Source organism: Mesitornis unicolor, unplaced genomic scaffold, assembly GCF_000695765.1.
Source record: "Mesitornis unicolor isolate BGI_N332 unplaced genomic scaffold, ASM69576v1 scaffold25212, whole genome shotgun sequence".
NCBI classification, from domain to species: domain Eukaryota; kingdom Metazoa; phylum Chordata; class Aves; order Mesitornithiformes; family Mesitornithidae; genus Mesitornis; species Mesitornis unicolor.
This window is the reverse complement of record NW_010171612.1, coordinates 16,521-30,884: the sequence shown is the minus strand read 5'-3', so window position 1 is coordinate 30,884 and position 14,364 is coordinate 16,521. Positions and strand designations below refer to the sequence as shown.

Here is a 14,364-nt window from a genome sequence, read left to right as displayed (position 1 = left end):
CTGTACAAATAAATCAACATTTCCACAGAGACCTAAACCTAAAGGAAATCAGAATGGAAAAGTTAATTTGAATTCTATTTCATGTGACCATTACTGCACAGATGCTCTCAGAACACTAAGAAATATTTCATATGGAGTGTTTTTATGAAGTTTAAAAAATTAGCAGGTCATTGAACAACTGTCTGTATCTCACCACAATGACAATTTATCTTCTGTGCTATTATTGCAGGTGATTATGTAGTCATGACTATATACTTCGACTTAAGTAGAAGAATGGGATACTTTACTATTCAAACATACATTCCTTGTATATTAACAGTTGTTCTTTCCTGGGTATCATTTTGGATTAAAAAAGATGCCACACCAGCAAGAACAGCATTAGGTAAGTTCTTAATAAATCCCTTTTCTGCTTTCTGAATGTAGTTCCTACACTATCATTTGAAAATATCAGCTTCCTTTCAAAGAGACCACTATATAGATGCTATATGCTTTGCATTATTGCTACCATATCTTGCAGACTCAGATCTATTTATTACTGAAGACTCTGGTTTTCTGACTTTTACAGGGTAATTAAAAGTAAACTACTCTGACCCTTTGGAATGACACTGCCACTTGTTTTGCATAATATTCTAGAATTAATATCTGTCTCCTTGTTCTCACTATGATATTTTAGTGACACTTTTAAGACTAAATTAATTGCAATTCTGGCTTCCTTCCCTTCTGAAACTCTCTCACACAGGACATTATGTCTTATATGTAAAGAAAACTGTGGGATATAATAATTTTAACTCATGCAAAGTGTTTTAGCTTGTGAGTTTGAAGTTCAGATCCAGACTAGGTGTATAGATATTTTTCATAAATCATGGAGATTTATGCTGGTTTTTCCAGCAGCATATTTATGTCAAGACCAGCATGTGCATTTTGGTATTGTGTTTTTAGGAGCCTATGTCAAGGTTTACATGTCTGTTTTCAAGCATAGAGACTTTTCGTTCCCAGCTATTCACTGCTTCCTCCTGCTGGAGTTTGTTACCATCTCCAGTTAAGCAACTGGACTCTTTAAATAATTTTGGTTCAAAAGAACAAACTATTAAAAACTGACCTGCCTGACTTTTTGGACTGGAACCATTTGTAGGAGTAGCTGAGTCCCCAGGTTTGAGAGGGTGATGGTGTGCCAAACAACAACTGGAGGATGTGAACAGGATACACTTCCTGCACACGTGAAGGCAGCCTGCAGCAGCCGTGGGGTGATCGAGTACTGCTGTGTGCCAATAAGCCTTCGTTCAACCACAGTATAGGAAAGACCATCTAGATAAACCACATCTGTTTGTCACTACCCTAAACAGCTGATCAAGAGTTATCAGTACTTCTTCATCCTTTTTCATCTAAGTAACTGTTTACCAGAAATGTTGGTTACTTATATGTGAATCCATTTCTGTTAGCTCTCTTTGAAACACCATGTAGAGGTGCTCTACTTGATCTCAGGAGGAAGGCACCTTGTTTGACAATGCAGCCTTTGCAAAGTTGTTTAAAAACAACTAGTCTTATTTCAGTCTGTCTCTCTCTTGCACTAATAAAACTGAGCAGCCACCAATTTTGAGGATGCTGTGGTTTCTAGCATAAACCACCTGAAGGCCTTGAAGGAGGAAAGAAAAACAAAGTGGTAAAAACACTTAAAGTCCATTCACTCTGAATAAGATTTTAGCTGCTAATTCTCTTGAACTTGTGCAGAAGTCTGATCCCACTTTCTAAGTCCTTCACTCATGCAAATCAAACCCCATGCAGTCATCTATTCAGGGTATACTAAGGCCCAGGTCACAAACATTCTTGCTCCCAAGACTTCTAATGCATCAATAGCTTAGTAACTTTCAGATGAATGGTAGAAGAAATGTTAACAAAAATGTCCTCTACATGTAAGTCCTTCACTAACCATAGTTTTATTTAAGCAATGAAGCTATATGCCAGCCATTCTTGCTGTCAGCCCTTAGGCATCTTCCTAGAGGAGGATTGCTTCAGCTTTAATTCTTTGTAAGTGACAAGGGGTATTCTTCCAAACGAAGAGCAGGTCAGTGACATGGAGCTATGGAACAGGATCAGTAGAAAGAAAAGTCTCACAGAACCTTTAATAAGACAACTGTAAGCAGCCAACACTGGTTCATACCGTACAGGTAATTCTGTAATAAAACCTATTTTGTGTGAGGCCAGCACAAGACCATAACCTCCTGGATTTGCTCCAGGAGTTTGTAAAATGAACAGACATAGCAATCTGGGGAAGAGCTGTTCACTAGGGCATGTAGCAATAGGACGAGGGGTAATGGTTTTAAACTAGAAAAGGGTAGATTTAGGTTGGATATTAGGAAGAAGCTCTTCAACGTAAGGGTGGTAGATCACTGGAACAGGTTGCCCAGAGAGGTGGTGGAGGCCCCATCCCTGGAGACATTGAAAGTCAGGCTTGATGTGGCTCTGAGCAACCTGATCTAGTAACATTGTCCCTGCTCACTGCAGGGGGGTTGGTCTAGATGGTCTTTAAAGGTCCCTTCAAACCCAATACATTCTATGATTCTATGTGGCATCATGTGGGTTCAGTTTTCTGAGGTTATTTTCTGAGAATATTCAGTCCTCACTCCTTTCGTCTGAATCCCAAAATGCCTTTTACACTGTGACTCCAGCAACACGACAGACCCTAAGACATACAGTTATTCCGTGACCCTCTCCACCTCCAGGACAGCATGAAGACTACATGAAAGTCAAGGACAGAGCAGCTGTACAAGTGCCTATTCCTGGCTGTGTAGACTTGCCTCTGATGGCCAGAAAATTGAGCAATAGGTCTTTAGTGTGCTTCTGTGCTGAACTCCTTTCTTCTTAAATTGGGTGACTCAGTGGAGATAAGGAAAGATTGACCGTGCTTTGTCTTTTCAAGCTGAAGTCTGAAGCCCTGTGGGTGTGCAGAGTCACAAAGCATCCATCTGGGTTATCCTCCTTAATGCACAATAGTAAAGGGAGAAAAGGCATCTAACAGTTTTCATTACTAATTTTCTACAAGCAGTGTTCATACGCTGTCCCTGAGGGTGGTTCCCCTCACCACAGAGTTCCATTTTAAATTTAATTAGACATGGAAGTAGGTTAGATCACTAGTCACAACAGTGTGACTCTCCCTGCCTCACCCCCTCAGCCAGCAGGAACTGCAGACAGAAAATTTATTCATACACTGAGATCATGAATTTGAAGTAAGAACATAAAAAAAGAGATGATCCAAAGCTATGTTCAATGGTTATCATGACTAACTCCTAAAATTCTGATGAACATTTAAATTACTGGTCTAAAATATAGCTTTTTTTATAAATTAAGTTGGAGAAAGAAAATAATACATACATAGGTCACCTCTTTCTGTGCACAGAGTCCTGTTTCTCCCAAATCAGCAATGGCTTGTTGACTCTTGGGATGCAGTAAGCAGATGTTCCCAGCTTACTGTAGGTCTGCTTGTACAACACAATTTATAAATATGTCTGAGCAAAAGCACGCATCCACATTTGGATAGTGGCATATGGTGAAATTGTGAGTAATACAGCCAAAGGCAAATCGCTGGAATTGTCCTGCTAATTAGTTGAAATGTAGACTCAGTGCACCAAACCTGCTCCGAGCATAGCTGCATTAATGTAAAAGGCCAGCATCAGGGAAATATTTCCATCTCTGAAATTAATCAGTATTTTTCTAAGCGATTGTCAACTGCTCACAGTTACATGAAAGACAGGTTTTACTCCTTTCTGAATAACACTAAGTAATAAGCTGTTTCTCCACCGGAAAAAATAAATGCAATCAGGGTGTTTGGCTGTGAAGGAAAAAAATGGGACCATAAGTATCCTTTCAGCAGCACTGTGCAGAGGCATCAAAGTGCTCTTTAAAAACTTGGCATCATGCGCTTTTTACATGGACTTTGAGGGGCTGAGGCCTAGAGTGGCAGCGTGACTCACTCCAGGCCACCTGAAGAGTCAGTGGGAAACTGTAAATAGAATTTGAGTGCTGGATGAGAACTGTGGTTTTTGATCCCAGGTTATTCCACCCTCTATTCAGAGAGGAGAAAAAAAAAAAGGCTCTCTGTTGTTTCTGCTTTTCTCTGGTAATCAAAATGTTCTTCTCTCAATGTTCACAGTAAAGAGCAGTCAGCAAGTGTCTGAAGAAAAGTTATGATCTGGAAAGAATAGGTTGTTTTCCTTGAAGATGAAGGGAATTAAGTGAAACTGAAGCTTTCATCTGAGTTCCTGCTTGCTTTTTCAAAATGGGTATAATATGAAATAGGACTAGGTAGTTATTAGGGAGCAACTTTGAAATGTAGTTTAAAAAAATACAATCTGTATCAAGGCCAGGAATGTGTTGATGTAAAAGAAGATACAGAAGACGTTTAATAGAAAATGAACATTGCTCTCCTTGTCATTCCATCTTAAGCTCATTCACTAGAAAAACAAGGACATGATCAAAATAGGCACCAGACCAAAAGATGGAGAAATTAAGTTCATTAACAAGTGATAGCATGGGTAAAAGAGCATGCACATCTTTTCCTCAGTGTCACATCAACATACCCTTAGGGAAATAAGAAAATATGAGCCTCACTGACCAAATAGTTCCTAACATTGAAGCTCCTCCTACCTCACTTTGCACACTGTTGTCCAGTAAAGAGCTTTCAAACGGTCATAATTTTAAATCACTGTTTAGGCCAATGATCTAAAGGTTGAAGTGTTCTCATGAATTATGTATCCCTGCATAATTTGATCTCCCAGACAGTGTTTTTTTGTTTTTCAAACCGCATCTTTGATACGGAATTTGCTCAGAGAATATAAATGTTACAAAACGATATTTATACACAAACTTGTAAGCTTCCGCTTACACTTGTCTACCTCAAAATTTTGAAGCCAGGTTGCTTCAAAGCTGTCCTTGGCTGATATTAAAATTCTGCTGAAACAGACAGTTCAAGAGCACTGTCAATTTCAATAACAGATGCTAAGCTCACTTTAGCATACGGGCCTCCCCAAAGTGAGAGACTTAACAATTTCATCTGGTAAGTTTTATTGCATTTGAAACCATGCAACAAACTGAATTTTCTTAGCATGAGAGGTAAAATGAGATAAGGATATGGAATCAAGATATTATTTTGGAAATAATGGGTGCTACATTTTATTCATATATGCATATCTGTATATTCCAACTTGTAAACATCTAGGAATACAAAGTCATATCATGTGGTGCACCTTCTTTCTCTTTTCTCTCTGTATGTATCCCCATAAGACTCATTTTAGTATTCTAAAACTTTTGCCTATGTGTCAAATGTGAAATGATACACTAGGTAAATTTTTTTTTATTTCAAAAATTTCTTGATTGTTTGTGCTGTGAGCTGGGATCCAAGTTCAAGACTCAGTTTAAATGAGGAATTATGCTTTTCTGTTGGATTTCATATCATAAAAATATTTTACACAAATAATAGAAGTAAAAATATTAAGTTTTCCATCTATGTTTTCAGCAATCTTGTCTCATGCCATAATTTCAAATTTTACATATAATCCAGAAACTATAATGGCTTGTGATAATGTTAAATTTTGCTTTCTCCAAGGTTCTATATTCTGGTAGCAAAATGTGATTTGTTGTTAAAGAGACTTAAAATAGACACTACTACTATCTTAAAACCAAAATAAATCCTACACCATTATTGTTCTATAAATTTAGTAGAACCTACTTTGTTTCAATCAGCTAAAATTAGTCTGGAGATACCCAAAACTCCCAGGTTCTGTATTAGTGAGGCATTTACAATATGATTTATGGGGTTGGTTTTGCTAGGTTCTCTCCTGGGTTTTCAGTCTCCAACATGATTCGCGCAGGCATTTCACATTCAGGCTTAAGACACAGATATAGAACTCGGGCAGAGTTGGGACTTCTTAAGTATAGAAGTACAGAAGCTAATGGTAATTTTTTTTTCATTTCTCTACCTTCCTGTCCAGAATTACTTTGGCAGCTGTTCATCATTACAGATACCTGCACAATACTTCTTGACACAAATAATACAAAGTTATACCTCCATTTCAGTAAAAAGAGAGGAAAAATATTACATTGGCAATACAGCATTCAATAGAAAAATTGCAGGTCTTTGCAAAAAAATGTTTTTGAGCATTGCAAGCTTTTTTCCCTTTTATTTCGTTTTGCTTTTTAATAAAAACATGTGTCCTAAAGTAATCTGAGATCCTACCACAAGATGAGTGGGAAATCAAAACTCCCCCTTGGGTGCAGGTAGAAAGGGCACTGCATATTGTGCTGGAAGAAGACTACAAGTTTTAAGAGTTTTTTTTAAAGGTAATGCTGGTGCATGTACCTATGGCTCTGAAAAGGATAGATTTGTGTTAGAAATCTAAATGTGGGATAGAAAGTGTTAAAGAACTTAATTTCATACTGTAGAGTATGTCATGGTCTGGATGCAGTTTTTCTGAAGTTAGTGACTCCCAAGGCCTGAGTCACGATCATACAAAAAGACCAATTAACCTACAGTTAGGAAGGGCCAAATAAAAGCTAGTGAGTCAACACCTTTTGCAGTTGGACATCTTTGCAGTTGACTACTGTGATAAATGGCTAAGCATGCGATTCATCTCTGAAGCTTTTTCAAAGCATCAGCTAGCTACAGAACCTTTGTTGAAGGGTCTGGAGAGGTTACTGGATCATGGCAGCCACATGTGCTGTGTGGCAGTCCAGTATAAACTGGGAGGTGGTACAGTTGACAGGGAACAGAAATATTTTCCCAATAGCTTTTAGATGTCCAAGGTACGTACAAAGCCCACATTTCTCACTTTCTGTTAGCCTTGCTTTCAACTTAATTATTAGGTTGTGTTTTGTCAGCGACTTTTTCTTTTCAAAAAAAAAATCTGAGTAGTGGATATTTAAGGAATACAATTAGCTATTATTCATAGCAGAAGAAGGTCGAGGCCCAGGCGATAACCTGCCTTCTGGCTTTTCCAGGGACTTTCTGGCATTTTGAATGGGGAAGGTTGTTCTTGTGAATCATTGTATTTTCCATCAGATGCTACAAATCAGAGGTGTGGGCATTCCTTCACAACCAGAAAGCAGTCAAAAGTAATTCACAGATACTTCTTTCTCTCCAGAGTACCATTTGTGGGAAGTAATTTTACTATAAGACATAATTTCAGTCATCTCCTGCTATTTCAAACACCATTGCAAAGTATCACTTTAACTATAAAAAGAAAGATTACCTTATGGTTGTGTTGTTTTCAGTGCACGTTCTCTCTTGAGGCTTACTTGAGTGAAAGTTTTCTTTTTCTTCCCAAGCCATTGAGGAGTTTTGTTTTTTCCTTCAGAAGGCTTGCAGTTCATAACAAATGATAAAAAGCATCCATCCAAAGTGGGAATGAAAAGACTTCTGTTCCTCAGGAATGAAGAGAAATTATATGAATTACCAGCAGCCAAATAACTGACACCCCATAGATTTCATTCTAGGACTGGTTTTATTGTTTCAGAGTATTTCACACTAAGTAATTCTCATTATATTTATTATTACTAAATTACATTAATCTAACATGTGGTGCTTTGTATGAACTAAAAAGGCTATTTCCACTAAGGTTACATCTGAAGTTTCTATGAGAGCCTGATTTCCCTTACTCAGAAAGAAAATAACAGTGGAAGACTCTCAAGGAAGCAGCAGTGTGAAACATGTTTTCCAAATTCAGGGTCAGAATTTTGCATCAAAATTTATTTTCCTTTAATCCCTACCTTATCCCTCTCCTTTTTTCCTTTTTGAGCACAAGATTATTCATGAGAGCAGTACTGCTCTGAAAAAGACCACATTTCCTTCATTGTTTTCTAGGTTTCTTCTTTTTATTACTATTTTTCTCAGGTTTGCGTCTCTTTTGTTTTTCACTTTTCTTCAAAAACCTTTTCATTCTGTCATTCTCTCCTTCTCCTCCATCCCCATCTCCAACCTAACTGGAACCAGAAAGAAAGGAAGAGATGAGGAAAAGCATATTGAGAGGCATGGAAATGTCACTTTTGCAAAAATTAATGTAAACAGCTGAGGAAATCTTTGTTTACAAAATACCACTGATGTTATTTTTCATTATTTTGTTACACTACCTAGTAAAATTAATGAATTATTTGGGTACATTTTGGATTTCTGATTTGTGTGTTTGTTTCCAAAGATTTTTCTGTGATGATGTTGCATACAATTAAATGGAGAAATGACGTTGCATACAATTAAATGAAGTTTCTCTCTGCAGGCATCACCACAGTATTGACAATGACGACTTTGAGTACCATTGCAAGAAAGTCATTACCCCGTGTCTCCTATGTCACCGCTATGGATTTGTTTGTGACTGTGTGCTTTCTATTTGTCTTTGCTGCTCTGATGGAGTATGCAACCCTCAACTACTACTCAAGTTGCAGGAAACCAAATTGCACTAAGAAGAAAAAGTCGGTAAGATAGGAGCATTTAAATTTGTCTTCTAGCGTGTGCCTGGCTCAGAGAGCAGAGAACCATTCAATGATAGCCTGTTAAACCATGATACTCCGCTCCTCCAAGTTCTTCCCAATTTTATGGTGTGATCCGCCCCGAAGGCTGATGGAAAACAATTGCCCGCAATAACAGCAGAAGCAGTTACATCCCTGTTGAGTAAGGGCTGTTCCTAACAGAAGCTGCCTGCTGACCAGGAGGCAACAACCCCACCTACACGTCTCTTGTCCTCCAATTACTGTGCTGGTAGTCAGAAAGGGCTCCCACTGAAACAGATTGCATAGCTTGTTATACAAATATAGGCACATCAATGTATATTCAAATACATCTGTTGTTTCATGGCTTAACAGGTCTAGAAATATTTATGAACTTTACAAATGAGATTTCTATGTCTCCACTGGGTACCAGCAGTACAAAAACAGAGGAGGACACTTGCAAAGGTTTTTATATATGGCTGTATTTTTGGCCAAGAAGAGACTTCCAAGAGTAGCACCCACACACACAAAAAAGCTGTTTATTTAGAATCAGTTAAAACAATTACACAGGAAGAATTGCCTGTTGCACTTCATAATTGACTACAAGAATGAGAGGGGAAAGTAAAATGGAGAAAAAATGCCCATGTAAACATAGGGAAGGGGAAGTGGGTTGTCCACTCAAGTTCATTGGGAAAACTTATATGTTTGAGATCAATAGTTGGACATGTTGGATGCCATTTTACACAATGGATTAAATAAGAACATTTGAAATCCGAAATACTAAGCCAAATATGAAAAATATGAAGGAGTAAACTAAAGAGAGAGAAGGCTAAATTCAGAGAATAATAGGTCATGAGGTAAAAAGGGATTGAATGAAGACCTATAGAAAATGATTGAATGAAGACCTAATTAAGGTAAAGCTGAAACGTATATGGAATTAGAGAAAGCCTAGAAAGCCATAGTCTTAGTTGATGAAAACTCCATTAAACCTCTAATAGCTTCTGGGAAAAATGCAGTGCATATAAAAGGCAAAAGAGTGTTACCAAAAGAAAAGTATTAGACAAATGAAATGAACTTGCTAATGATCAAACTAGAATTGCCCTTCTATAGAAAAACTGAATGAAAAAGCCATGAGTGTCTGTGAACAGGATGCATTTCCAGACGCATGAATGAAAATGAGGGAAAGCATGAAACACTGATGAGATTTAAATTAACACAAGAACAAATGTTCACTTAGCTAGTGTTTGCTAAATAAATAGATGTAATGAGTTGAACAAAGATTTAAAGCGGATGGAAACTAAGTATGCAATCTGCTGAAGTTTCATGCAGTTTTAAAGTGTACTAAATATTATGCTGGATGCATAGAATACTCAGCATGAAATGTTTTATGGACAAATGCATTTAAAGGCTTGGTTTAAGGAATACTATTAAATTTTAGATGCATATAAAGCAGTAAGTATGTTTTCATCTGAATAATTCTTTTGTTATCTTTATTTAAGCTACCTGATGTCAGTTTTGGCCATGTGATGGTAAGTAAGCTATTTTATTTAGTGAGAGCAATGGAGGCATGAATGTATGGTTGACATTTAGTTGTGATAATACCAGAGAAAACTGTAACACTATGTTAAGCTTTACCCTGACTTCACTATAAATATTTTGCTTTTTTATTAAAAGGTCAGTTTGTTTTTGGCTGTGGCACTGGAACATAGCTGCCTCTTTCTATAAGGGCTTATCAAATGATTTGGGAGGGAGAAGGGTCAAGTATAGAATAGTGTGTGTTATTTTTTTACATCAGAACTTTTGTGTGCTTGCTTTGTATAATAGTGTTTCTCATTACATTTTAATCAAAAGCTAATATGCACATGTCATAAACTTTTCTGGCTTTTTAACTAAGTTTCATAGAATATAAGTAATTTATGCATATATATATTTGTTCACAAGAACAAATACTTAAATAATTTGGGCACACAAGTATAACACAGTTAGCTATACTATACCCACAAATGAAATAAATTCTATTCTCCAAACCTCTAGATAACTATTTGTAGACATACAGCAGTAATAAAGTTGAAACTGAGCACAGAATTGTCTCTCTAAGTTGTATGGAATCTTACACTAGAATACATACTATGATATGTATAAATATAAAGCATGCAGAGGGTCAGTTAATCAGTTGGCTACATGACCTGCTTCCCAGTTAGCAGATCCAAATAAGGACAGGGACAGAACTAAACCACTGCTTTTGCATTTCGTGATTTGGATATGCTGAAGTTTATAATTTGCAACTGCTATCTCCATGTTACTAGCTTACCTTTTACAAATAATTCTATACATTTTTTTTTTCACATGAGTTTTCTGATGTGTTCAAAGAGCCTATTTAGCATGGGAAGTCTGGTCATAGACAATGAATGGTTTACAGCAAGCATTTATACACTCGCTGCTGCTGTCACTCCCTGTACAGTCTTTTCTGAAAGATGACATTAAAAAGGCACTTTGAATGGGTAGCAGCACTTTCCTTTTTCCAATTAAAAAAAAAAAAGGAAAAAGATACACAATTAAAATTACAATAGGGTTTAATACTTAGTCTTAGTCTAGCTCTAGTCAGTCTAATCTGCTTGGAAAGTATGTAACTGCAGCCTTTTCAAGATTTTTACTTCTTTTTTCACTATAAGACAGATATTGAGCAGGGCCTTGTTCTATACATAAAAAACTTGATGTTCAAATTGTAGCATAAACTGCATAAAATAAGCAGTGTCCTTGACTCGCGAGATATCATCTTGTCTATTCTAGCCTTATAGTGATTCCACTTAAAAGGTGACACTCATTAACCTTAGTAAGTCCATGTTCAAGAAATCCCACCTCTTGTTTTTCCTGCAAGAGAACACATTTATATCTTATCTGAAATAATTTTATTAAGCATGCTTAACTCTGCATCTGAACTGCCTTGCCCAAGGCACCTGAAAAGTGCTGTTTCTTGCCAGAGTTCTCAGATGGTCCTGGATTGGCACCCACTGTGCGTGCACCACTCTCCTCCCAGCCCCAGCTCAGGAGGACACACTGGACACAGTGGGTACCATCCACCTTCACTTGAAATCTAGTCACTCCAGGACCCCTCCAAGCTGACAGAGATTAAAGCAACCAGATTAACCTCTCTATATTATCAGGATGTTTATTTTATCTTCTGTCCTGAGCAGATAGTTGATATAAGGCAACTATAAAAAAAGCAGGGTACTGAGAGATGAGAAAGTTTCCTTTGCAGAACCAGGGCACTTGTTTCTTTTCACTTACCAAAAACATCTGCACAGATTTAAAGCAGCTTTTCTTCTTTTTAATATAAATATTGTAGCTAGGCATAGAAAATTTCAGTCCCTGAGTAGGAATTTTTCATAAAAGCCTTCAAGAAATGAACAATACATGACACAGTGGTATAGCAGTATTCCATGTATACTTTAGTTATAGATTTTTTTTCTCTCTAAAGTGCTATAATCAAAAAATGATTGCTTGTACAATAATCTTAGACTTTTTCCGTATGGCAGCACATTGTATATTCTGATACTAGCCACCTGAAACTTTACAAGTTAAAGAGAAGACCATGAGACTGTAATTTGTGTACTCTGTGCTCAGAGTTAAATTCATTCACAACAAATAAATTTGCAGTAATCTGCTTCTGAATTGGAATCTGTTTACAGTCCACAGCACAATGCACCTGAGAGATTTTAGCCATCTACTTATGATGAGATGAATTGTGTCCTAGAAGTAATTGGCCAGATACCATAGGGCAGTTGTTCTGATGTAGTTATCTATGGTGGAGATGTCAGCATCTAAGCAGAGGTATGCCACATCAAGTCCTTAGCTCAGGGACTGGCATTTGTAATGAGATGGGTAGTGTTATCATGTGTCAAACCAGAGGATTTGTAGAAAGAAAACAAAGTAAATAGAAAACTAAAATTTTCCCCAGAGGCACATCAGTCAGATCACTGATCTGTTTCACATACAGAGGGAAAGATACACCCCAACACCTTCAACAGGAAGTGTTGCATGTTTTGTATAGCAGGAGTGGAAGCAGGGGCCCAGAGCTCCCTCCAGAGGGCAAGCAGGCATGACGCAGGGGCACGACTGGCTTGTTAGCACACACCCAGCAGGCTTCTGCAGTCAAAGGCAATGCTCAGTTCAATCACAGGGGGAGGAAGGACTTTCACCCCAGGGTGGAGAAAACCGTGCTGGCAGGGCTGGAGTCTGCCTTGTCAGGGTGGTGCAGACAGGCAGCGAAGCTAGTGGGACCTTTGTTAGTGATGCCAGGGAAGGAGGTGACGTTTGTGAGGATGAAGCAGGTGGCTTGGTGAGAGGGGAGACTAGTGTGAGAAAGCACCTTTCACAAAAAGGAAATTGTGTAATGGGAAACTGACAAAGTGTAAATAAGGAGTACACTGAAGAGAGAGAGGTCTGTAGGCACAAGCAGTACAGTGAGGATGCCTGATATCAAAGTGCCCTATTTCTGGGCATGGTTAGTGTGATAAGCACTAGAGGCACATACCTAGGGATGGCCTTTTGAAATCCTATACTGAAATCATCACTATCTATGCCTACTCCTTACTATCTGTTTTTATAAATCATGGTAAAATTAGAAGGCAGTCAATGCAGCTATACTGCAGTGGAGATCATTTTGTGATTAAATAGGGAGAAGGGACATTTTCCTTATTTTTCAGAATCCATTCTTAAATGTAGTAGCTGTGGATGTTTAAAGAAACTCGCATTACTAATATTCTGACAGGCAAGTGAACTCCTAAGTGTGAAAAAATTATTACCAGGAAATATATACTTGAGTTAGCCAAGCAGAAAGAACACCTAGAGTTATTTAACCTGCCACTCCATGTTCTAAAGCTAATCTGAAAAGGCATTTTCTAAGGGAAAGAAAGATGATCCCTAAATCTGTAATTCCTATAGTCTTGACCTCTTATTTCCAGCTTCTATGATTTTTCCCATGATTATTAATTGTGATCTGCATTATCCACAGAAGTTTATCAAACTGTTGATTTCTTTTTCTCTCCTCAGAATTATTCTGTACTTGATATGAGACCACCAACTACAGTTATCACATTGAACAATGCCATGTATTGGCAAGAATTTGAAGATGCATGCGTCTATGAATGTCTGGATGGGAAAGACTGCCAGAGCTTTTTCTGTTGTTATGAAGAGTGTAAATCAGGCTCATGGAGGAGAGGACGGATTCACATAGACATCTTAGAACTGGACTCTTACTCTAGGGTCTTTTTTCCTACATCCTTCCTGCTGTTTAACCTGGTCTACTGGGTTGGATACCTCTATCTTTAAGTGTTGCCTGTAGTGGTGAAGACTGCTGTGTTTTCACACTGTGGAGGGATGATGAAAGTGAGGAAAAAGTGAAGGACACGGTCAGTTTCATCTCAAATTATAAAGGCCACATTAACCTTCACCATCACAGAGCCTGATGAAGAATTTTAATATGTAATTGCCTGAAAAAAAAGGAAAACATGGAAGAATTCTCTCCTTACTGCTATTCATTTTAAGGAAAAGATTCTTACAAAATTCAGCTGAATTTGTAGTGTAAGCAATGTTTATGAATAATTATTGTATATTAGAATCTTTATTATTCTCCCTTGGCATATAAGCTATACATAATTCAGGCAAAGATTAAATAAGTCATTTTTGTTTTTCATTCCCATACTTTCTCCAAAATGCTGCCATATCTCTGAGGCTCAGAGCAACATACACTGACACTGGCAAATATACCACAGCTGACAAAACCACTCATTTGTATTAAAATCTGCTTGAGCTATGTCCCATAGATTTTGGGAAGTATTTCATTGGTGAAGTGCTTGCTATAGAGAAACCACCAAAAGACAGTAAGAAACATCT

At 37.6% G+C, this 14,364-nt stretch overlaps 1 protein-coding gene across 1 annotated transcript; it reads left to right on the top strand.

Annotated features, from left to right (window-relative positions):
* Nucleotides 1-229: 229 nt before the first annotated feature.
* On the top strand, nucleotides 230-13,800 carry LOC104537265 (gamma-aminobutyric acid receptor subunit gamma-3-like; the record flags this gene model as incomplete). The annotated part of the gene is made up of 4 exons (XM_010180088.1): nucleotides 230-382; nucleotides 8,262-8,458; nucleotides 9,969-9,998; nucleotides 13,522-13,800. Coding segments are annotated over 4 exons (659 nt in total), but the record flags the coding sequence as incomplete, so codon positions are not given.
* Between the last annotated feature and the right edge of the window lie 564 nt (nucleotides 13,801-14,364).